The 25,229-nt window shown below is 40.1% G+C and overlaps 1 protein-coding gene across 3 annotated transcripts in view; it reads right to left on the minus strand.

The window, feature by feature from the left end:
- LOC131232924 (ubiquitin-conjugating enzyme E2 2-like) overlaps positions 1 to 24,705 on the minus strand; it is a 35,503-nt gene extending 10,798 nt beyond the window's left edge. Inside the window, exons 1-2 of one of the 3 annotated variants that reach the window (XM_058229449.1) lie at positions 24,313 to 24,608; positions 24,189 to 24,214 (exon numbers count right to left, since the gene is read on the minus strand). In XM_058229449.1, the coding sequence (XP_058085432.1) occupies positions 24,189 to 24,214; positions 24,313 to 24,437 (151 nt within the window). In that variant the 5' untranslated portion in view covers positions 24,438 to 24,608. Of the gene's footprint in view, positions 1 to 24,188; positions 24,215 to 24,312 lie in introns of all 3 variants that reach the window. The other 2 variants (XM_058229447.1, XM_058229448.1) reach the window with 2 other exon arrangements.
- Between the last annotated feature and the right edge of the window lie 524 nt (positions 24,706 to 25,229).

Genomic DNA, 25,229 nt, shown 5'->3' on the forward strand with positions numbered 1-25,229 from the left:
GTATGGTCATATGAAGCCATAATAAGAAGGCATATTTTAGACATTATTGGACAATATGGTTCCCAGTATGGTCATCCATCCATCTTTTGGCTGGACTGAAGCCAAAATAAGAAGGTATATTTTACACATTTCTTCCCATATCAATTTCCACAATGGGGCCCAAAATTTGGACCACCGGCTATAGTCTGGTACCTAAATAAAGTGAAAGAAACAATGTCTTGGATGGACCCTATGTGATTTATTGCTGGGAACTATACCTGCACTAGTACAGATTTAATGGCGATTGATGCACATGGTCGGGGAGTTGGTTCTCCTATGATACTTAACTATGCATGCCATTCACTGAAGATCAACAGTGTTGAATTCATTGTCTGAAGACCCACCTGATGCAACCCAAATGAGATGGCCCAGCAACCCTGAAAGTCAGCCCCACAAGACCATATATATTAACAGAAACTGGAATAAGTTCTGACAAGTGGCAACATCTAAGGGCTCTGCTTGGTTGATTGATGGGTGTAAGAGGCAAGAAGGGAAGAAATGGTGGACCTTGTGGGGCTTTAGGTACCTCACCACGACATCACAATGGTGTATTTTGATGCATGTGGTTTTTTTTTTTTTTCAAGCATTGAGACTTTTTTTCCATTTTATTGCATGGAACTCCAGTATTTTGCTCCTTTGTGCCAAAAACAAGGTTCCTTGTTCTTTGTTTGAAAGGATCAATTTTCTGAACGGCATCAGCATGAGAGTGCCTTTTGGGCTTGTTTGGATGTCCCTCAGTCCTCGAATTGCCCTGTCCTTGTGTCATCTAGTCTGCTAAACATGGGACCATAAGTATTTGGTCAAACCTGTAAATGAGGATTCAATAGTTCCCACATAGATCAATCTATGTTTTCTGATCCACTTTGATTTTTTAGTCATCCCATCTATAAACTAGGCAATTGATGGATGCACTTGGAAATGGATGCATACATCCAAACCAGTCCCTATCAATTACATTTTCCCTAAATGATATTGCTGGCCAGATTACATACATCCAAACCAGTCCCTAAATGATATTGCTGGCCAGATTAATTCAAATATCAGGATCACAGTTTAATAGTCGTCACAGACCATGGACGGCTCAAATCATGGGACCATTTAAGTATATGGGCCTTAATTGCACCACACATGCAAACGATATTTGTTAGGATTGATGCAAAACGAACTCTTAGGTTGGGTCCTCTTGAGGACGGGTTGGGCTCAGGTTGATCCTCAACCCAACCCATCAAAGATCTGAAGCTTTATCACTCATTCAGCCCATATCAAATGCTCACAAGAAGAAGACTTTAAAGTTTAAGAAGAAGAAGAAGAAGAATATTAAGAAGAAGAAATAGATTCATGCACATTGTCGGAATGTCGGGATTGGCCGATTGGGCGAGATCGGGTGGACCGTGGAGGTTCAGGCAGCGTTGCTCATTAGGCGGGCGTGTGGCGGTAGGGGGCTGGGTGAGAGGAAGAAAGGGAAAGGTAGAAAGGGAAAGGGAGGAAGAAGGAGGGCCGTGCGGGTGGGGTGGGGTAGGGTTTTCTACTTTTCTTTTACTTATATATATATATATATATATTAAAAATTCTAGAAAACCTAAACCTATTCCTAATCGAGTTGAGCTCGAGCTCGAGTTCCGAGTCGAGTCGAGTTAAAATGGCCCCTGGTCGAACTCGGCTCGAACTCAACTCGAGCTCCACTATTTAAGCTTGACTCACTTGACTCAGCCATTCAAGCCGAGTCAATCCGAGCTGACTCGAGCCAAGTCGAGTGAGTTAGTCGAGTTGACTCGACTCGTGAACAGCTCTAAATACATGTGACTGTGGACCCCAAAAAACCTATATTGGCCCCATAATGAACTGTTATAGGGCCATTACAGCCTTTACAGGTCATTTTTTTCCGTAATGGCCATTACGGCCTTTACAACCCCGTAACGTGTAATGTTGCTACCGTTACCTCTACATAATGGCCTTTATGGCCCCATAACAGCCTTTATAGCACACCATGGTGGTAAATGAGAAAACAAACAGCCCCTAAATAATTTATCATGTATTGTACTTGAATTCATTTCATAGAAATCATGTGTGTTTAAATCCTATGAGAAATAGTTGTTTTAGAACACGTTGTTTACATTGACTATATGTCTTGGATGATTTATGCATTAACGAGTGGGATTATCGAACAAAGGTTATCTCATGCATTAAAGAGTGGGATTATTGAGCAAGGGTTATCTCATGTATTAAAGAGTGGGATTATCAAGTGGGGGTAGAGCTGTTCACGAGTCCAGTCAACTCGACTAACTCGCTCGACTCGGCTTGAGTCAGCTCGGATTGACTCGGCTTGAATGGCTAAGTCGGGCCGAGTCAAGCTTAAATAGTGGAGCTCGAGTTGAGTTCGAGCCGAGTTCGACCAGGGGCCATTTTAACTCGACTTGACTTGGAACTCGAACTGAAGCTCGACTCGGCTCGATTAGGAATAGGTTTAGGTTTTCTAGAATTTTTAATATATATATATATATATTATAAGTAAAAGAAAAGTAGAAAACCCTACCTCACCCCACCCGCACGGCCCTCTTTCTTCCTCTCTTTCTCTTTCTACCTTTCCCTTTCTTCCTCTCACCCAACCCCCTACCACCGCACGCCCGCCCGCCCAACGAGCAACGCTGCCCAAACCTCCACGGTCCACCCGATCTCGCCCAATCAGCCAATCCCGACATTCCGACAAGGTGCACGAATCTATTTCTTCTTCTTAATATTCTTCTTCTTCTTCTTCTTCTTCTTAAACTTTAAAGTCTTCTTCTTGTGAGCATTTGATTTGGGCTAAATGAATGATAAAGCTTCAGATCTTTGATGGGTTGGGTTGAGGATCAACCTGAGCCCAACCCGTCCTCAAGAGGACCCAACCTAAGAGTTCATTTTGCATCAATCCTAACAGATATCGTCTGCATGTGTGGTGCAATTAAGGCCCAAATACTTAAATGGTCCCATGATTTGAGTCGTCCATGGTCTGTGACGACTATTAAATTGTGATCCTGATATTTGAATTAATCTGGCCAGCAATAGCATTTAGGGACTGGTTTGGATATATGTAATCTGGCCAGCAATATCATTTAGGGAAAATGTAATTGATAGAGAGTGGTTTGGATGTATGCATCCATTTCCAAGTGCATCCATTAGCTGCCCAGTTTATAGATGGGATGACTAAAAAATCAAAGTGGATCAAAAAACATAGATTGATCTATGTGGGAACTATTGAATCCTCATTTACAGGTTTGACCAAATACTTATGGTCCCATGTTTAGCAGACTAGATGACACAAGGACGGGGCAATCCAAGGACTGAGGGACATCCAAACAAGCCCAAAAGGTACTAAGGCTAAAGTCTCATGCTGATGCCGTTCAGAAAATTGATCCTTTCAAACAAAGAACAAGGAACCTTGTTTTTGGCACAAGGGAGCAAAATGCTGGAGTTCCATGCAATAAATTGGAAAAAAAGTCTCAATGCTTTAAAAAAAAAAAAAAAAAAAAAAAAAAAACCACAGCATCAAAATCCACCATTGTGATGTCGTGGTGAGGTACCTAAAGCCCCACAAGGTCCGCCATTTCTTCCCTTCTTGCCTCTTACACCCATCAATCAACCAAGCAGAGCCCTTAGATGTTGCCACTTGTCAGAACTTATTCCAGTTTCTGTTGATATATATGGTCTTGTGGGGCTGACTTTTAGGGCTGCTGGACCATCTCATTTGGGTTGCATCAAGTGGGTCTTCAGACAATGAACTCAACACTGTTGATCTTCAGTGAATGGCATGCATAGTTATGGGAGAACCAACTCCCAGACCATGTGCATCAATCGCCATTAAATCTGTACTAGTGCAGGTATGGTTCCTAGCAATAAATCACACAGGGTCCATCCAAGACAATGTTTCTTTCACTTTATTTATGTACCAGACTATAGCCGGTGGTCCAAATTTTGGGCCCCATTGTGGTAGTTGATATGGGAAGAAATGTGTAAAATATACCTTCTTATTCCAACTTCAGTCCAGCCAAAAGATGGATGGATGACCATACTGGGAACTATATTGTCCAATAATGTCTAAAATATGCCTTCTTATTCCGGCTTCATATGACCATATTGTCCAATAATGTCCAAGTGTCATAGTATCTAGATGTTTATCATTTAAGTCTTAGTAATGTGGCATATTGGCATTAGCATATGAGACATTTAATTTGTATTTTTTAGCCAAAATTTTAATAACTTAGCATATAATGATATGAACAAGCTTGAGCTCGACTCGACTTGAACCACTAGCATGACTCAGAACTCGACTCAACAACTTTGGCAATCAAGCCAAGCTTCAATGTTGAGCTCGAGGCCAAGCTTGAGCTCGAGTACACCATGGACAAGCCGAGCCGAGCTTGGCCCACCTCAACTCGACTCGGCTCGATGCCCACCTCTAAGTGGGGGTTACTTCCTATTTTATGAGTGGGATTGTGACGAGGGTTGCTTTACGCATTATTGAGTGGGATTATGGATGGGGTTATTTCATGCATCATAGTGTATTAATTGACGCAGGAAGAATTTAAATATGATATGCAAGATTTCAGGCTTAGATCACAGCAATTCAGAAACAATCACACGAATTCCAAATCCCACATGAAAATCCAAACATTCAGTTAAGGGGGAATCTATGCGGGTCCAAGCCGACACAGGCTAGAACTGGACCAATAAAATTATAAGTCAAACGATGTCAAAGGGAAATAAAATCAACTACTCATGCATAAAAATCAGTCCCTAATCCAAGGGATTCCCTAATTTCAATTCAAGGAACCCTAAGGTGATAAAAAAGGGACAAATCAATTAGGGATCATGTAATATAGGGTTAGGATTCATGAAAAATGGCTATGAGAGGATAAGAGAGGATAAAAACCTTAGCCAAAAGATGATCCCGCGTGTGGACAGCAATAATGGCCCAGACAGACGTACGTGTGATCCCGGCCGCACGTGTGTGGGGCCCACTATTCAGAAAAAGGTCACTTTGGCCCTGGTCGGCCAGGGATGGACTCCAAAACCCCCAAATCTCAGCTCGATCCGAGATACGGTTTGTGCGTGGTGCTCCGCCAAAGTTTCAACTCACCTGCGGGCCGAAATCTGGAAACCTGTTGTAATGAAGAAATCTGATGCAACAAAAGGACAAATTCAAAGTACGGATGGTGGGGGAAGATGGAAAAAAAAAAAAAAAAGATGATGGAAGATGGGGTGAATTGGGATCGATGTGGCTTCGCACCACGGTAGTTAGCCCTTCGAAAAGGGAGGGCTTCGCACCCACTTTTGAATTCTTCCACAACTCACTAAGAGAACAGAAAAATAAAACAGGAATTTTTTATTAACTTCAATGAATGAAAAGAACTACAATGGGTGCCTATTTATAGGGAGAACCCTATACTCAAAAACTCGCACCATGTGCGACACCTATTACTTGGCGATGAAGTAAACTAAAATAAAAACAAAATAAGAAAATCTAAAGTGTTCACGATGTTCTAAATAATAACAATAAGCAAAACCTAAAATATAAAACCAATCCGACGAGTGGGCCACGATCATGAGATCCCATGGTGGGCTTTTTCTTGACTATCGGGCAAGGTATCCCGTATCGGTATCGGTTGGCGTAACGGTGTCCTCCAAAACCGATACGGATACGGGGGCGTAACGGCCCGTAACGGCGCAAAATTTTTTTTTTGCCAAAAAAATATGAAAAAATATGGATTAAATCCAGAATATTCTAAGCATTCCAAATATGCATTCATTTATAAATTGAAACATGTTTATGGTGGTGTAACGGTCCACTCTTTGGTGAGAAGTTGTATCGGACTGTCTGATGAATTTATGAACCAGATAACCTGAATTTGACTACAAAATTCATATATTTAATTTTCTAATTATCTACTATCAATGATAGATATATTAGAATGAATGTAAAATGAAAATATCTTAATTCTTACATCAAGTGTTTGCAATTATTTTTGAGGAATTTCTCGAACATACCTGTGGTCCTGTGCAGTGTGGTGCACCATGCACGTGACTGTGATAGTGTAATTCCTGTCTATGACCTGTCATCCTCAAGTCAAGAATATTAAAAAAAATAATTAGTAGTGTCTGATATACTCCCCTGCAACTTGATTAAGGATTACTTGATTGGTTGTCAGGGGAGCTATTTTAAATACAAGTTCGGCAGTGTCAAGTGTGTGCATGGCTTCTTGCAATAATACTGTTGTGAGCTGTCTGCTGCAACAAATACTTACCTTAACACAAATATATACTCACAAGTCACAATCACAAGTCACCACCAAAATGAAAATCTGCTTTTTTGTGGTTGCTCGACCTCCACATCATCGTCATCGTCACCATCAGGCTGAGGCTGTCCAATAGGTGTAGGTGCTACATATCCATAATATCCAGTGCCAGAAGGAAATACTAGATCAACGAAACTAGAGGATGACTGATCCTGACTAGGCAACAACTCCGACCCTGAGTAAGGATATCCACCAGTGCCCGTCAAATAGCTATACTGGTGCCCATACTTAGGCTGTTGAGAATCTTGAGATTGAGAGTGCGTCTGCTGTGATGAGTAACTTGGATTTGGATCTGGATATCTATAATCATATGGATATTGATCGGGAGGGCTACTCCAACATGAATGTGATGGAACAGGCTCAATATAACCATCATAATTCAATTCATCATAAGAATATCCATCATAATAACTAAGACCATGAGCCTGCTGATGTTCCGAACCTCTCGAACCCGGTGCACCACTAGATGTACCCATCTCCTGCTGGCTGTATCGTGACTCGGTACACTCATAAGTCCGACCTCGTGTACCACCTCGTCGCTGTTCATCGACATCGTGATTTGTAGACGGCTGTATAGGGCACTAAGAAACACCAGAAGTGCCAGCACCAGGGGCAGGGGGGTCATCGTCTTCATTCGACACGGTCACGCTACCACTGCTCGTACTCTTTTGTTGATCTTGAGCCGTATCTGTACGTGGCATAAATGCTGCCCCTCTTACTGGGTCCAACACATCTGCACGACTCTCTTGTTGCGCTTTGCGTATTTCTGGGTCATCAATTTCCAATTCTTCACTATCCTCTTCAATTTGTTTTTCCCTTGTTTCCAACCAAGGTAGAAGTGGGTCATCCTCATCATAAATATTATCCAAGTTTATTGGACAGTAGTCTCCGTCATCAGCAGCTGTAATGCTCCTATGATGTCGTCGCATTCTTAGTTTTATATTGTAGTGCATGAAGACAAGTCTATCTAATGTTCTAGTCTGTAATCTATTCCTATTCTTTGAATGAATGAGCGCAAAACAACTCCAATTCCTTTCGCAGCTAGAGGAAGATGTTGTCTGGCTCAAAACTTTTACTGCAATTTTTTGGAGAGCCTTCGTACTCTCTCCGAAATTAATCCACCATTCGGCCGGTTGCAATCTAGATACTGCATGCTGTGCAAGAGCATCTCCAAAGCTACCAAGGCGATTTCCAAATGTATCTAATTCATTTAATGCCTTTATTTGCAGATCTAAGTCAGGCTCTAATCTCTTTATCACATTTTTTAGCCCGACACGAACTTCATCATCCGCAACAAATGATTAGGCATATCTATACCTAGGATTTAGGTAGTAACCTGCTGCATGAAGATCGTGATGGAGTTGGTTTGTCCATCTCTTGTCGATCATCTTCCAATAAGTCTGCCAACTTTTACAATCACGTTGAATTGCAAGCTTTACCTTATCCATGGCATCATATATGAAGCCCATGGTAGGTGCTTCATCGGATTCAACAAGACGGAGTACCCTCATTAGTGGCTCCATCACCTTTAGGATCGCTTGACCTTCTTCCAATATTTGTTGTCCCGTATGGTGTTCACAACTTCGACCGGTGTTCCTGATGTCTTCTTCCCATGTTTTGTGTTGAGCCATTCTCGGGAAGCGAACATCTCACTCAACTCTTCTCTATGCTGGAATAAACTCTCTAATGCTATAAAGTTTGTTGCGAATCTAGTCGCCGCAGGCCTCAACAACTCTCGTCCTTTCGTAAACTTTCTCATTATTGCAACTACTTGATTATGGTTGTAAATAAACGTCGTCACTTCCCTTGCCCTTTCGACCATTTCCTTAACATTCTTCTTCTTCCCAATATCTTCCAATATAAGATCAATACAATGGGCAGCACATGGTGACCAAAAAAGATGTTTTCTCTTATCCATCTACATATGTCCGGCAAGCTTATATGTTGCTTCATTATCTGTCACAATCTGCACTATATTCTCCTCTCCAATCTCGTCCACAACTTTATCCATTAGTCCATTAATATAAGTAGAATTTTTTGTTGCCTCTGAGGCATCAATTGACTTGTGGTATATAGTTCCTAAGTGGCAGTATACCATGAAGTTGATCATGCTGCGTCTGGTTGGGCCAGTCCAACCATCACACATGATTGTGCATCCTCTGGCTTGCCATACAGGTTTAAAGGTAGCCACGTATGCTTTCACATCCGCATACTCTGCATCTGTCCATTTCCCCCTAATCTCCTTAGCCATGGGAGCTTTTATTCCTTCACCTGCTTCTGCTGCTGCATCAATTACCACCTGCCAATATGGAGAATTGGCTGCGTTAGGAGGTATGTTGGCATGTATAAATAACTTTGCTGTTGCTCTACCTAATTTCTCAACGGAAGTTCTACTCCACATTTGTTTTATCTTCTTTTGTTTAGTTGATTCTTTCCTAAATAGGATTGGATCAATAGAGGGTCTCCTAGGCTCATTTACTTCTTCATCCAAACGTATAGGGGCATCATGTGAAGATGTTTGTCGTCGGCTCCCAAACATACGTCGTAACCCACCAAACCTACCCCCCCTGTATCACGCACTGACCCATGCGTGCCAAACATGCGGCGACGTTCTTCCTCTTCACGAGCTAGACGCAAGCTCTCTCTCCTAGCTATAGTAAGTTCTCGATCTGAATCTTCGTCAGAATCAATAATATCTTCATCACGAATGCCCATATATTCAGGACCAAACACTTCCTGTCGAGCTACATCCAAAATATCATCTTTCTTCTTTTGTACAGCAGCACGTTTACCCTTCGACTCATCCAGACTAGCTTGCATTAAAAGCATTATCTCTTTCGGTACTCTACTACATGGCGCAACTTGACCCTTTCGATGTGCCAAATGTTGTTTGAGACGGGTAATTCCACCAGTCACTAGTCTATCACAATACTTGCACTTCATTTGGTGCCTAGTACCACCAACCCTCTCACAATGTTGTCATCCAATATCATCACTTACTTGTTGTTGGCCAGATCCAGACATTTCTTTAGGCTTAGGTAGACACTAAATAATTAGATTTGAGTATGAGTGTATGACCTATGTTAATAAAGATGATTTTATATTCTAACTAAACCCTAAGAAGCTCCAAGGCAAAACCTGTCCAATATAAGCAAATAAAAACATAAAGTCACTAATTCGAAAATAGAAAAAAATTATAAAATGACACCCCAAATCTGTAAAATACACATTAACATGTTCTACTATGATTAACATATCACATGGCATGATTAAAACAGTAAAACAATCATTAAAAAATTATTTTTTAAATTTAAAAAAGAAGGGCCATAATTAATGCGTAAATAGAAAAAAATATTAAAAAATTATAAAATGGCACCCCAAATCTGTAAAATGCACATTAACATATTCTACTATGATTAACACATCATATGGCATGATTAAAACAGTAATACAACCATTAAAAATTGATTTTTCGAATTTTAAAAAAAGGGGGCAAAATTCATGCGTAAATAGAAAAAAATATTTAGAAAATATAAAATGGGACCCCAAATCTGTAAAATGCACATTAACATGTTCTACTATGATTAACACATCATATGGAGTGATTAAAACAGCAAAACAATCATTAAAAATTGATTTTTCGAATTTTAAAAAAAAGGGGCAAAATTCATGCGTAAATAGAAAAAAATATTTAAAAAATATAAAATGGGACCCCAAATCTGTAAAATGCACATTAACATGTTCTACTATGATTAACACATCATATGAAGTGATTAAAGCAGCAAAACAATCATTAAAAATTGATTTTTTGAATTTAAAAAAAAAAGGGGCAAAATTCATGCGTAAATAGAAAAAAATATTTTAAAAATATAAAATGGGACCCCAAATCTGTAAAATGCACATTAACATGTTCTACTATGATTAACACATCATATGGAGTGATTAAAACAGCAAAACAATCATTAAAAATTGATTTTTTGAATTTTAAAAAAAGGGGCAAAATTCATGCGTAAATAGAAAAAATATTTAAAAATATAAAATGGGTCCCCAAATCTGTAAAATGCACATTAACATGTTCTACTATGATTAACACATCATATGGAGTGATTAAAACAGCAAAACAATCATTAAAAATTGATTTTTTGAATTTTAAAAAACAGGGGCAAAATTCATGCGTAAATAGAAAAAAATATTAAAAAAATATTAAATGGCACCCCAAATCTGTAAAATGCATATTAACATGTTCTACTATGATTAACACATCATATGAGATAATTAAAACAGCAAAACATATTAAAAAAAGTATAAATACCTATTTTTGACAAATTTATGAAAAATGGCCCACCAAGCTTTGATTCAACAAAATCCGCCAATATAATGTGTTTTTTCCTCAAATATCCAGCCAAGGTTGGTCGAAATTAGCAGTAGAAGGAGTGAGAAGGAGTTTGGAAGCAAGAAGTTTCGAAAAAACATCAAAAACGGACCTTAAAATGCAAAAAAAAATGGCCGTTTTTCGACCGTTACGGGTGACCGTTACGCCCGTATCGGCCGTTACGCCCGTATCGGGCCCGTATCGGCCGATACGGGTACAAAAACTGGAATCGGCCGTTTCGGCCCTGAATCGGGTAACGGTGCGTACCGTTACCGTTACGTATCGGCCGTATCGGCCGATACGTAACCGATTTGGCATTCCTTGCTATCGGGCCACTTTTCTGAACCAAAACTTTTCTAGCTAGGAGGCCCTCCCTGGACGTCGTCATCGAGCCAAATCGATGGTAGGGTCTTTCTGCATACGTACATGTGTAGGGGTGGTGGTGTGCGGGCGGGCGTGTGTACGATATCCTCATCAACTCTCCCCGGCTGCGAAGATCGCCACTGGCGAAATAAAACTCCTGAACCGCTCTAGGATGTCGGGATCAAGTCTCTGAAGCCTCCTCAGTGAGCCACATACTGTCTGAAGTTGGGCGTGACTTCCATTTAACTAGATATTTCTGAAACCCGCCATCCGACATGGAAATTATCTCATGGTCCAGGATATCCTCTATTTCCTCTCTGGGTGTGTGAAGGCTAAGTATGGGAGGCAGAGGTTGGGATGAAAGGTCGGGAAGAGGCCATGGATCAAAGGGTAAGGTTGGGACATCAGGATGGGTGGGCGAAGGGCTGGACAATGTATCAGTGGGTCCCTGAAAAGCAACTAGATCCTCCACATTGAATGTGGAACTAATTCTCATGGAAGGTGGAAGATCTACCTCATACGCATTGAGACCGTTTCACTTTATAATTTTGAAGGGCCCAGCACTACGTGCGTGTAACTTACGAACGGCCCCTGGAGCGTACAGCTCGGGCCTGATACAGACCATCACAGAGTCCCCAATATTGAACTCTTTGAAACGTCTATGTAGGTTTGCAGAAAATTTGTAATGCTCATTACTAGTAGTGATCTTTCGCCTGATTTCTTGATGCAATGAATGTATGTGATGCGCAAAAGACTCTACAGACTCTGATGGCCTATGGGACAATGACATGGGGATAAGATCAATAGGTTTCCTAGGCTTATAACCAGTAACGACTTCAAAAGGACTTAGACTTGTGGACCTATTGACAGAACTATTGTATGCAAACTCGGCTACGGGTAGTACGGTGTCACATGTCCTGGTATGCTCCCCCACTAAACATCGAAGTAAACTCCCTAGGCTCCTATTAACCACCTCAGTCTGGCCATCGGTTTGAGGGAACTGGAGCCTAGTATTCATCATGTGTCATAGTGTCTTCCAAAAGTAACTCAATGAATCTCACGTCACGGTCAGACACTATGGTTTTTGATAACCCAGGCAGTTTGACAACCTCACTAAAGAATAGCTCGGCAACATGAGAGGCGTGGAAGGTCTTAGAACAAGGAATGAAGTGGAACATTTTAGAAAAACGGTCCACGACAACGAATATGAAATCGTGCTTTCGAATAGTCTTGGGAAGTCCAAGCATAAAGTCCATACTGATGTCTTGCCAAGGGATGAATAGGACTGGCAAAGGTGTATATAATCCTTTATTCTATTTCCTCTGCTTTGCCAGTTGACAAGGCCACGTCCCGCTTGAGGCTTGGCCAACGAAATCTATCCTCCACTAGGGCAATGGTCTTGTCACAACCGAAATGACCTGCAACCCCCCCCCCCCTGAATGTAACTCCCAGACAAGAAAATCGCGAAGGGAGGTGCGTGGTATGCACAAGCGGTCACTCCTAAACAAATATCCGTCCAAAATCAAATACTCACTATTAGCTCTTGACAGACTCTCTAATAAAGACATATATACAACTCCAAAATCTGGACACTTAGAATACTCTTCTTTGATGCGCTCAAGGCCCGTAATTCAACGTTCATGGAGTTGAGTAATGCGACTCGACGACTCAACGCGTCGGCAGGCTTATTCTCTACACCGGCCTTGTGCTTAAGTACAAAAGTATACTCTTGAAAGAATTAAACCCACTTAGCGTGCTTGGGCTTAATTTCTTTTGAGAGTTCAAGCATCTTAAGGCCTCGTGATCTGAGAACAAGACGAATCTTGCGGTAACAGGTAATGTCGCCAATGGCGTAGTGATTGCACTACCGCGTAGAATTCCTTGTCATAGGTGGAATATCTTTACTTCGCCTCATTCAGTTTCTCACTAAAAAAGGCGAAAGGGTGCCCTTCCTGGCTAAATACTCCTCCTATGCCGACTCCTGATGCGTCACATGCGATTTCAAAAGCTTTTGAAAAATCTGGAAGTCGCGTAACTGGAGCTTTAGTCATCTTGACCTTTATCTCCTTGAAGGCCTTCGAGGCGGCCTTTGTCCATTGAAACTCTCCCTTTTTTATGCAGTCCGTGATGGGAGCCACAATGGAACTGAAGCCTCGAATGAACCGCCTATAAAAAGTAGTTAAGCCATGAAAGCTGCGCACCTCATGAATATTGCGGGGTTCAGGCCAATTAACGATGGCCTCGGGATCCGCCGATACGCCCTCAACTGATACAATAAAACCTAAGAAGATCACACTACTAGACAAGAACGCGCACTTCTTTAGGTTGGCGTACAACTTCTCGGCCCTAAGGATCCCACAAACCTGCCTCAAATGGTTGAGGTGTTGCTCCTTAGTCATGCTATAAATCAAGATATCATCAAAGTATACGACCAGGAACTTCCCCATGAACGGTCTCAACACTTGGGTCATTACACGCATGAAAGTGCTTAGGGCATTAGTTAACCCAAAAGGCATAACTAGCAACTCATATAGTCCATCCTTTGTCTTGAAGGCCGTCTTTTACTCATCACTAGGGCATATACGGATTTGGTGATACCCACTTTTGAGGTCGATTTTTGAGAAGATAGTAGCATTAGCCATCATATCTAGCATGTCATCAAGACGCGGTATGGGAAATCGATACTTGATTGTGATTTTGTTGATGGCCCTACTATCAATACACATCCTCCATGTGTCATCCTTCTTAGGTGTAAGAAGGGCGGGCACGGCACACGGACTCATGCTCTCTCAAATGAAACCCTTCTCTAGGAGTTCATCAATCTGCCTCTTCAACTCAGCGTGCTCCTTCGGGTTCATTCTGTAATGTGGGAGGTTTGGTAGAGTTACCCCAGGGATTAAATCAATGGCATGCTGTATATCCCTCATAGGGGGAAGCTCATTTGGTAAATCATCAGGAAAAATATTACGAAACTCGTGTACTACCTAAATGGCCTCGGTGGGTAACTCTACGCTAGTCTCTGGTACACTCTCCCTAGCCACAAGGGCGTATATCATCGAGTCCGCCTCCGTCTCTCGCTCAAAGTCTTTGTCATTCAAAATATGGAGCGATTTGGACTTGGACTACAACTCCTTCACTTCTTTTGGGCCGCTCACACCACTCTGTGTGGTGAACTCTTTTCCAGTTGTATTCTTGGGTGGTAGAGGATTTAGCTTCACCTTCTTGCCTTCAAACCAGAATGTACACACATTTGAACGACCAAATATGGTAACATCCCTGTCATAGAGCCACGGCCTACCCAGAATGACATGGCCCACATCCATAGGAACAACATCACACCAAATTGTGTCTTTATAAGATCCGAACTGAATAGGGACAAGACAACGGTGCGAGACTGGAATGGATGTTTCATCAACCCAGGAGACTCTATAGGGCTGAGATGGGCTTCCAGCTTCAAGCCCAAACGACTCACAGTGCTAGTCGATGCCACGTTGGCACAACTACCACTATCCACGATCATCTTACAGCTCTTTTCCCCACATTTTGCATAAGTGTAAAAGATCGTGTTGTGGCGCCGGTCATCAGTGTTCTTGGCTTGAGCCAGGGCACAACGCACAATTGCGAGGGTCAAAGACTCTTGTGCTCCCTCTTCCTCATCACTAGGAGTTCCGACTTGGCTCATATTCCTCCTCACTATCACTCTCTGGGGGCACTACTTCTACTTGCCCATCAATAAGGAGTACTTTGGTTCCTTCTCTCGTGCCGCACTAGTGAGCAAAGTGACCAAACCCCTGACACCTAAAACACCTAGTGGCCCCACTTCCACGTGAACTAGACCCGACAATCTCTTTACCCTTATTATCCTTAGGTCTGAGCTGAACATTAGGGGAAGGTTTGTTTTGGAATCCCGTGTTAGGTCTAGCCCCAGAGGGGTTAGCCTTAGTACCGGATTCGCGAAAGTCAAACCGTCTTCCCACAGATGCTTTAAGGTATTGCTCGACATCTAACACTACTTGGTACAACTGTTCGATAGTGTCTATGTCTTTGGCGAGCAATTCTCTCCTAATGTTAGAACGGAGGCCCATTTTAAAACTAGCAAGGGTGAGTACGGGGTCCTCATCAACCTCACAGCGAGTCGAGTACTCTTCGAATTTCTCAATATAGTCAGCAACACTCATGGAACCCTGTCGAAGAGACTGCCACTCCTCAATCAACCGCATGCGATAAGATAAAGGGAGGTACTTCTCTTTCAGCGTTTCTTTCATTTCTCCCCAATGGACTCTTGGAAGTTCCCTTGCTCTTTCTTTTTTCGCTCAACCGTCGCCCAAAACCTCTTTGCTTGACCCACAAGCTTCATCTTGGCGAATCGGACTCGTTGAGCATCCGACATATCATACCACTCAAAATAGTGGTCCATATCCGTCAACCAATCTAAAAAAGCTTTAGGGTCCAAGTGGCCATCAAAAGTAAGGGCATCTACGATAACTCCCTTGAGGAGTTGTGCATCTGGGTCATATTGATCATGATGTTCCTCACGGGGTGGGTGCACAGGTACGCGCCCATGACCAGCTCCTTGGCAGCCTCCATTCCTTGGTCTAACCTCCTGACCAACTGCCTGAGATTGGGCATCCTCCCCAGTAGTGGGGTTTGCCTTGAAGGAGGCCTCTATTTCTTCGAGGCATTTATCTATGTGTTGTTCCAAATGCTTATTCAAGGACTCAACTTGCTGGGCTAACTTGGCCACTGTTTCTTGTAGTTGCTCCATGTTTAGTGTGGGGTGCAAACCGAAACCGCGACCCGTACGTGTGGGCATACACTGACTTGCTCAACCTAAGGACCTGCATGACAACTATATGCGTCTAAAAACTAAATGACCCTACGAGACTCTATATGAAGGAGACTACACACTGTTACTAAAATTCAGCTATATATGATGGACTAAATGCATGAAGGACTCAAATAAACTAAACCCTAAATATGTGGTGAATTCCCCTACAAAAACCCTAGGCTTTAATACCAAATTTGACGCAGGACGTGAATTTAAATATGATATGCAAGATTTCAGGCTTAGATCACACCAATTCAGAAACAATCACACAAATTCCACATCCCACATGAAAATCCAAACATTCAGTTAAAGGGGAATCTATGCGGGTCCAAGCCGACACAGGCTAGAACTGGACCAATAAAATTATAAGTCAAACGATGTCAAAGGGAAATAAAATCAACTACTCATGCATAAAAATCAGTCCCTAATCCAAGGGATTCCCTAATTTCAATTCAAGGAACCCTAAGGTGATAAAAAAGGGGCAAATCAATTAGGGATCATGTAATATAGGGTTAGGATTCATGAAAAACGGCTATGAGAGGATAAGAGAGGATAAAAACCTGAGCCAAAAGATGATCCCGCGTGTGGACAGCAATAATGGCCCAGACGGACGTACGTGTGATCCCAGCCGCACGTGTGTGGGGCCCACTATTCAGAAAAAGGCCACCTTGGCCCTGGTCGGCCAGGGATGGACTTCAAAACCCCCAAATCTCAGCTCGATCCGATGTACGGTTTGTGCGTGGTGCTCCGCCGAAGTTTCAACTCGCCTGCGGGCCGAAATCTGGAAACCTGTTGTAATGAAGAAATCTGATGCAACAAAAGGACAAATTCGAAGTACGGATGGTGGGAGAAGATGGAAAAAAAAAAGATAATGGAAGATGGGGTGAATTGGGATCGATGTGGCTTCACACCACGGTAGTTAGCCCTTCGAAAAGGGAGGGCTTCGCACCCACTTTTGAATTCTTCCACAACTCACGAAGAGAGCAGAAAAATAAAGCAGGAATTTTTTATTAACTTCAATGAATGAAAAGAACTACAATGGTTGCCTATTTATAGGGAGAACCCTATACCCAAAAACTCGCACCATGTGCGACACCTATTACTTGGCGATGAAGTAAACTAAAATAAAAACCAAATAAGGAAATCTAAAGCATTCACGATGTTCTAAATAAAAACAATAAGTAAAACCTAAAATATAAAATCAATCCGACGAGTGGGCCACGATCATGAGATCCCATGGTGGGCTTTTTCTTGACTATCGGGCCACTTTTCTGAACCAAAACTTGTCTTCTAGCTAGGAGGCCCTCTCTGGACGTCGTCATCGAGCCAGATCGATGGTGGGGTCCTTCTGCGTACGTACGTGCGTAGGGGTGGTGGTGTGCGGGCGTGCGTGCACGATATCCTCATCATTAAAGCTTTGTGATCTATGAATCAACTGTACTAAGATTGTGATATCGCTTGTTGCATTGCATTGGAAATCATGATTTACTTTATTTCATTCTAAGATTGTATTAAGTGGTTTTTTTATTTATTTATTTATTTATTTATTTATTTTAAAGCTTGTTTTCAAACTTCCAAAGGAAATGATCTCACTGGGCTTGCATTTGTTTAAAGATATCTCACTAGGCTTACATAAGCTCACCCAACTTTTGAACATTGAATTTTTGGTTCAAAATTTGAGGAAGGGATTATAGAAGAGGAGTATTTAAATGATTATTTCTATTAGATGTTAATTAGTAGATTAGTCGTTTATTTTTATTTTTATTTTTATCTTGGAAGAAGTTGTAATAAGTTGGCGAAGTGATTTCTTAATGCCTTGAGTAGCTGATTAGTTACTTGTAGAGAAGAGACTTGTTATTCTCGGAATGTGTAACTACATAATTATTCGTTAAGAAAAGTTATAGTAGATGTTTATATTGTATGGTTTACATGTGGAATGAATGTGAATGTGGTGTAAGACTAAATATAATTTAGCTCATACCCTAGGACTTGGGATCGGGGTCACCATACTCAAGTACTGCATTTTGGGGCGTAACCGAGGGGGAGTGTGGAACCATAACATATGGCTTGGGTGTTGCAATTACCGATAAATCCAACCACAGCTTTCAAGAAGTTGCTTTTAATGTTATAAACTGCTTTCTAAAAGCAAGTTGCCTTGTAGAGAGGAGTCCCTCATGAACAATTCACCTGCACACAGTGTTCGAAGTATCGGTATCACTACAAGTTTTGCTAGCAAGGGATATCGAAACAATATCGATATCGTCGATAATATCGCTAATAACTGGAAATGCGGAGAAACATGGGGAAAACGGTGGAATTTTCAGCGAAACTTTAAGAGATGTTAAAATGGACATTTGCATATTTAGAAATTCAAAAAAAAAAAATTGTAAAAAGAATCCATACATAATAAGATTTCATTTAATAGGGCCTTAAAAGCATGTGTTGTTGTAAGAAATCAGTCCTACAATCCCATTCGGTCTATTTAACCATCCAAACATCCGTCGATATTGTAAAATATCAACAACAAATTATATTTCACCAAGAAATCATCAACAATTGGCAAGGAAATGAAAGAATGTGGTCTCAATATTGCGCATGTTGCGATATCGATAATATTGAGATATTATCAATATTATCAATGACAAATTGAACACTACATACAACCATATGCCCACGAAAAAAAATTTGAAATAAAAATTTACTATTGAAATATCGTTGATACACTTATGATACAAGCATTGCCTAGAATTTACATAGTTGAAAATATTGGCGATACATTGGTGATATTGATGCATTGGCAATATAAGCGACGCCTAGAATTTACATAGTTGAAAATATTGGTGATTACCAATGTTGTCAAATCGCATATGCGATCGCACAATCGCATATGCCATGGCATATTTTTTTATAAATAATAAAAATTTGAAAAAATAAAATTAAAAATTAAAAAAATTCTAAAAAATCTAATAAATAAAATAAAATAAAAAAGAAGAAGAAGAAGAATTAAAAACTTGTCTAATTAGTACACATGATTGGATTGGGTTATTTTACTTATTTCATTATAGTTTGAGTGTTTCATTAAGTGATATATTTAATTACTTATATTATATTATATAAATTTTAACAAAACAATCAACAAGCTACATTAAAAGATAACTAATTATTATAAACTTTGAACAAAGAAATTTTACTGATAAATGGATAACTTGAAACAACTTACAACTTAATTTATAAAAAGTAAGCACAACTTATAAAATACAAAAAATAAACATAATTGAAATAATAGTGAGATTTAGAGCTTTGGAGTAAAGAATAGTGAAAAGGGAGGGGATATGAGTACATATTTATAGGCAAAAGTTCTCCAATTTGAAAAAAAAAAAAAAAAAAAAAAAATTCTTCCGCTCTTAGCTATTGGAAAATATGCGATCGCATATTGGTCGCATATAAAAGTATGTCATGGCATACTTGCCAGGATCGCATATGCCATCATGGCATATGTGATTTGATCAACAGTATGCGCATATGCGATCGCATTTGACAACAATGGCGATTACATTAGCGATATTGATACGTTGGCGACACTTAGCGATACATTTCTAATACCTATAATTTTTGATACTACCAGCGTTATCAGTATCACTACCAGTGTTATCGGTATCATTAAGCTGGAGATACAGATAATATCGGAGATATTTCGATAATATCGGAGATAATTCGAACACTGCCTGCACATGAACCATGTTTACTCCAAAAGCCACCTTCCAAGCAATGCCAAACTCATGAATTTTGGAGATCTGATCCTCAAACCTCCTAAGGTCTTTGGACTACAACCCATACCAAGAGATGGTATTTATGCTTATAAGTGGTTCCTTTCCACAAGAAAGTCCTCCAGATTTTTATTTCAAACTTTCTGAGGACCCCATGACGCGGGGATGGGCGTGATGAGGTCGATCATCGTCTTCCTCAAGGGGATAATTACTTTGAATCCACAGAGCTTCTCTAGACTCCTCACAGAGATTCCTTGAATCCACGAGGAGAGATAGAAAATAGAAAAAAATTCTAATAAAATCGGAAATAAATTGATTGATGGATAAAAACAAATTTACAATCCAAGCACAACCTTGAATAAAAATCTAGTAGCGTGTAGCTTACACCTCACGCTTTAAAGGGGTGAGCGCTATATTACACGCAATTCGCTATTTAAAACATTGCTCATCATAAGAGTAACGCACTCCAAAAGATAAATATCTGATTTTCAGCCTGACAACTTTCTTTCAACCCTCTTCACCACCTCATTCCATAAGTGGATAGGGGCCTTCCCAACACCAAGAGGGAGGCCCAAAGTTGAAGGGAGAGAGAATCCACTTTGCAAATAAATCTTCTGGCTAGCCCAATGATGTCTTCCTAGTCCAACCAAATTCCCATCATTTCGGTTTTTTTGAAGATTAATCTTTAATCCCAACACTACTTCAAAGCATCCAACCACCATGCACAAATTTCTCACCTATTTCCTGCTTCCTTCACAAAATAGAACTGTCATCCCCAAATTGAAGGTGGGAAACGACGAAGTCTGTGTTCTCCACCTTAAACCTATTAATAAAACTTTCTCATCAGTTTTAACCAACATCCCACTGAGACCCTCCACAATCACCACAAAAGAAATGGAAAAAGGTCAAACTTGACAATCTACAATTGTTCTCAAAATTCACTGACAAACGCAAGCAATGTGCTGTGCATAATTCTTCTCACAAGCCGTTCGCACAGCTAAAAGTGAAATAAGTTCAAATTAAACAGTTTAACACTTTTCCGAGTCCATGATAAATGTCATACCAATGAAACCAATACCAAAAAATACAAGCAAGCTGCAAACGAAATCCTAGAAATCCCAAGATAGCGACCTAATCTAGTAGATCGTACAGTAGTGGTGAAAACACAGGTCAGAAAACTACTGCAGAAAAAGCTTCAAATAAGCAACTTAAATGTAAAAAGCATATCTGTAGAGAAAGATAAAATTCTGATTATAAATGCATAGAACCCAAAACCTCCATTTCTAATCCTTTTTTTATCCTAGGTAAGACAATTTTATTGAATCATTTCTAGTCTCTTCAAAGGAGAATACAAAAAAAAAAAAATTTGCAACCGAAAGTTTCAAACCGCATTTAAAAAAGAAAGGTCAAACAATTGCAGCCATAAACAACCATTCCTATTTTGAGACATATATATATATATATATATATATATATATATATATATATATATATATATATATATATATATATATATAAGGTTCTATGCGGTCGAGCTCATGGGAACTTCCCATGAGGTCGAGCTGTGTGGACCCCACCATGATGTGTGTCGAACATCTACCATATCAGTCAGATGCACCATTCCATGGTGGGCCTGGGGATTAAAAATCAAGTCAATCCGTGACTTGTGTGGGCCACACCACATACAAAAGTTGAGAGCGGTTACCCTTCATTAAAACATTCATAATCATTTATTGGGCCCACCGAGATATGGTTCACAAATCCAGCCCATCCATTATGTGTGTCCCACTTGGACGAGGGGTCAGACCAAGTTTCAGATGCATCCAAATTTCAGGTGGGCTCCACCAAGTGCTTTTATATGTTTTAGGCATGTCTTCACATGATTTTAGATGGTATGGCCCACCTGAGTTCCGTATATGGCTGATTTTTGGGATATCCCATAATTTAAAGGGGACACATCGAATGCACGGTGTTGATGGTCGACACACATCACGGTGTGGCCCACACAGCTCGACCTCATGGAAAGTTGCCATGAGCTCGACCGCGTAGAACCTTTTCCCATATATATATATATATATATATATATATATATATAGAGAGAGAGAGAGAGAGAGAGAGAGAGAGAGAGAGAGAGAGAGAGATGAGACAACCCAACAATCTTACAACCATAAACTATACGCCGCTGCAAATCCATCTCTTAAAACAAAAAACAAAAAAATGTAGAAGGAAAATCCTAATCATAAAACATTAGGGACAAGGTTGCGTACACTAAATATTTAGAGGCAAAATCTAATCATTTCCACAACCAGAACCAAAAGCCTATTTCTAACTGAAAAATAAAATAAAAGCAAAAGCTCAATAACATTCACAACAATAAACAACCAAAGCTCAAAATCCACATCTAACAAAACCAAATAATATTCAAAAACATAAATGATTAAAACACGACAGCACCAACAAAATGTATATTCATAACCATAAGCAACCAATGCCCAATATCCATTTTAATCTAAAAACCAAAAAACAAAAAACACTAACAATCATAAACAAACCGAAAAAGACTCACTTCTAAGTTCTAACCTAACAGGATAAAAAGAAACCCCAATATGCTTTTCATTCACAGCCACAAACAACCATAACCATGGTTTCCAGGTTTGCAATTTGACTCGGTTTGGGTCTGGCAAACAATTTGTAACTTGCGGATTCCCAATTAATCTAATTCGCTTGCACTTAATCCATCAATTTATCAACACGATTCACCACATTTGCAAGCTCAATTTGTTCTATTCATCGAATCTAGTTGTCTTATCAGTAAACCTGCACCAACCCGTACTCCAAGTATTCTGTTCAAACCTTGCCAAGTTAATACTTTCATCATCTCTAGCAAGCTTTGACTTTTTTGTAATTTTTATGGACTGAGGATGCACAAATACTTACAGACTTACATGCAATAGAAGGAGAGAACTAGGCCGACTAAGAAATGTGTTAGCATGAATTAGAGGTTACTGATTCAAAAGTTGATTTGCCACCAACTGTGAGTAAGCACGCATGATTCGCTTTGTTGGGCATGCGAGAGGGAGTTTAGAGAATTTGGCAACTATGACCAAAACTGAAAGACCATTTCTAAGTTTAACGAAGAAAGACGAAACCCAAAAACACTTGCAACCAAAAGCAACCTAAAACCCATTTCTAACCTAGTGAAGAGAAGCAAAAAACCAAACAATGCTCACAAGTCACAACCATAAACAACCCAAAACCCATTTCTAATGTAGAGAAGAAAGATGGAAAACCCAACAACACTCACAACCATAAACAACCCAAAATCCATTTCAAACCTAGCGAAGAAAGTTGAAAAACCAAACAACACTAACAAGTAACAACCATAAACAACCCAAAACCCATTCCTGAGCTAAAGAAGAAAGACAACACTGACAAGTCACAACCATAAACAACCCAACCTATAACCAACCAAATCCATTTCTAAGACAACCCATTTTCAATCCAACAAGAAGAAAAATAAAATAAAATTTTCACAGCTGCAAACAACCAAAACTCAACAGTCAACACCCTAGCTTGTTTGGGAGTGTGGATTTGGAACCCCCTAGATTTGGAACCCCTAGATTTGGAATCCTCCCGTTGTGTTTGGCACCCTAGATTCAAAATCCCCTATAACCCAAAAGTAACTATGCATAGTATATTTATAGGGGTTTGAATTTAATTACTAAATCAACTTTAATATCTCTAATTAGTGTACGTATGTAATGTTTGACACAATGGTTGTAATAAGCCCGTTGAAATATATACTTTGCCCTAAAATGATGAAATTCCAAGTCTCGAATGGGCCACAAGCACAGGATCACATCCGAGTGACTAACCAACGCTTTTTAACTGTTGATTTACATGGACAATGTTTGGATGGCGCAGATTATCCTATTAAAGTAATTATAGTGATGCAGTTGATAATCTGATTGTTTTGGGATATCATCAGTGGGCCATGTGCCCAATAGATTAGTAGCCTGGTGATACACATTTTGCCCATGCAACTCTTGGAAGGATTTTAGATGTAATCCAAGCTTCAACCTTGGATTTCAAACCCCCTCTTTGAGGGGATTTGAAAGCCCCTGTATTCAAAACCCCCAGTTACTTTATGGTGCCAAACATATCAGGGGATTTGAAATCCCCCCAAATCCATGGTGCCAAACGACAACACTGATTTCTAATCTAACAAAGAAGAAATCAGAACCCAATGAAATGATATCCAAAAACAATCCAAAACCAATCACCCTTCTATTTAAACGTTACACACAGTCTGATTTGAAGGGGCACCCTTTTCTTCCTACTCTCATAATACTGTGTAGCATTGTATTACAAAAAGTGTAAAGAAAAGGTTGCCTCTATCAATCAAGGTGGGTGTAGATATCAATTCCACAAAAGAGGAGGAAAAAAAAAAAAAGCACAGAAAATTGACTATGGAAAAATGCACTCACCTCCATCCCAAGGTGTATCATCAGGCCTGAAATTCAAAAAACAAAAATGCAGAAGCCACATTTCAAAATTCCCAAAACAACCATCTGAAATGCAAGAAAGAAAAGAAGAGAATGAAAACGATACCCAAAGATGACGGCATTCCAGAGCATGATGTTGTTGTCCTGAGGCGCTCCGCTGATACCAGCTGGCGGATCTTGCTGCAACCTCTTGAAATCCCTCATCAGCCTCTTCCTCGCCGGCGTCGACATTGCCGGAGGTGTCTCGGAAATCAGACGCCTCTGTGCGGAAAATCAAAGACCAGACAGACGATACTGACTGAGAGGAGAAAGAAAACAGATGGAAGTTTTGGGTTCTCAAATACTATCTTTGTTGCCTCTGCTTTTTTAAAATATCGCGAAATCAGAAGGATTTTGCCCGTACTACACTGTGGTGTGGTCAAAATTTAAAAATGGAACGAAAGGTTTAAATATTTCGAGGGTAGTTGCTGACAAATTTTTGAAAGTTTTTTTTTTTTTTTTGGACTAAATATGAATTTCGAGTGACAAAGAAAATAGGATTTTTGCTCACGGTAAACTTCACTTTTAAATGATCAAAACTTTACTATTCAGTTTTAATCTCCAGCGCTTTTTACGGACGAGAATACTACTACTAATATAAATCCATTTTCTAAAATTTTCTCCAATCATCGGGAGAGTACCCATTTTTTGTAATCTTTTCCTCTCTTCCCACAGGAATACTCACTCTCTGAAATCATCTCCTCTCTTCTTATGAGAATACTCATTTTCAGAAATCGTCTCCTCTCTTCCTACAAAAATACCCATTTTTAAAATATTCTCCCCTCTTCCCACGAGAATACCATTGTTACCAAATACCCATTTTCTAGAATCTTCTCATATCTTTCTAAAATTATCTCATTTCCATTTTTAAAGTTTAGGACCTTTTTCGGATGAGAATACTATTCTTTTTCTTCATTTTCTTTTAGCAATTTCCGCCTCACACCCGTTACGTTGAAGAGGGATTTGAGAGATAAAAAATAAAGA

The sequence above is a fragment of the Magnolia sinica genome, chromosome 18, assembly GCF_029962835.1.
Source record: "Magnolia sinica isolate HGM2019 chromosome 18, MsV1, whole genome shotgun sequence".
Taxonomy (NCBI): Eukaryota; Viridiplantae; Streptophyta; class Magnoliopsida; order Magnoliales; family Magnoliaceae; genus Magnolia; species Magnolia sinica.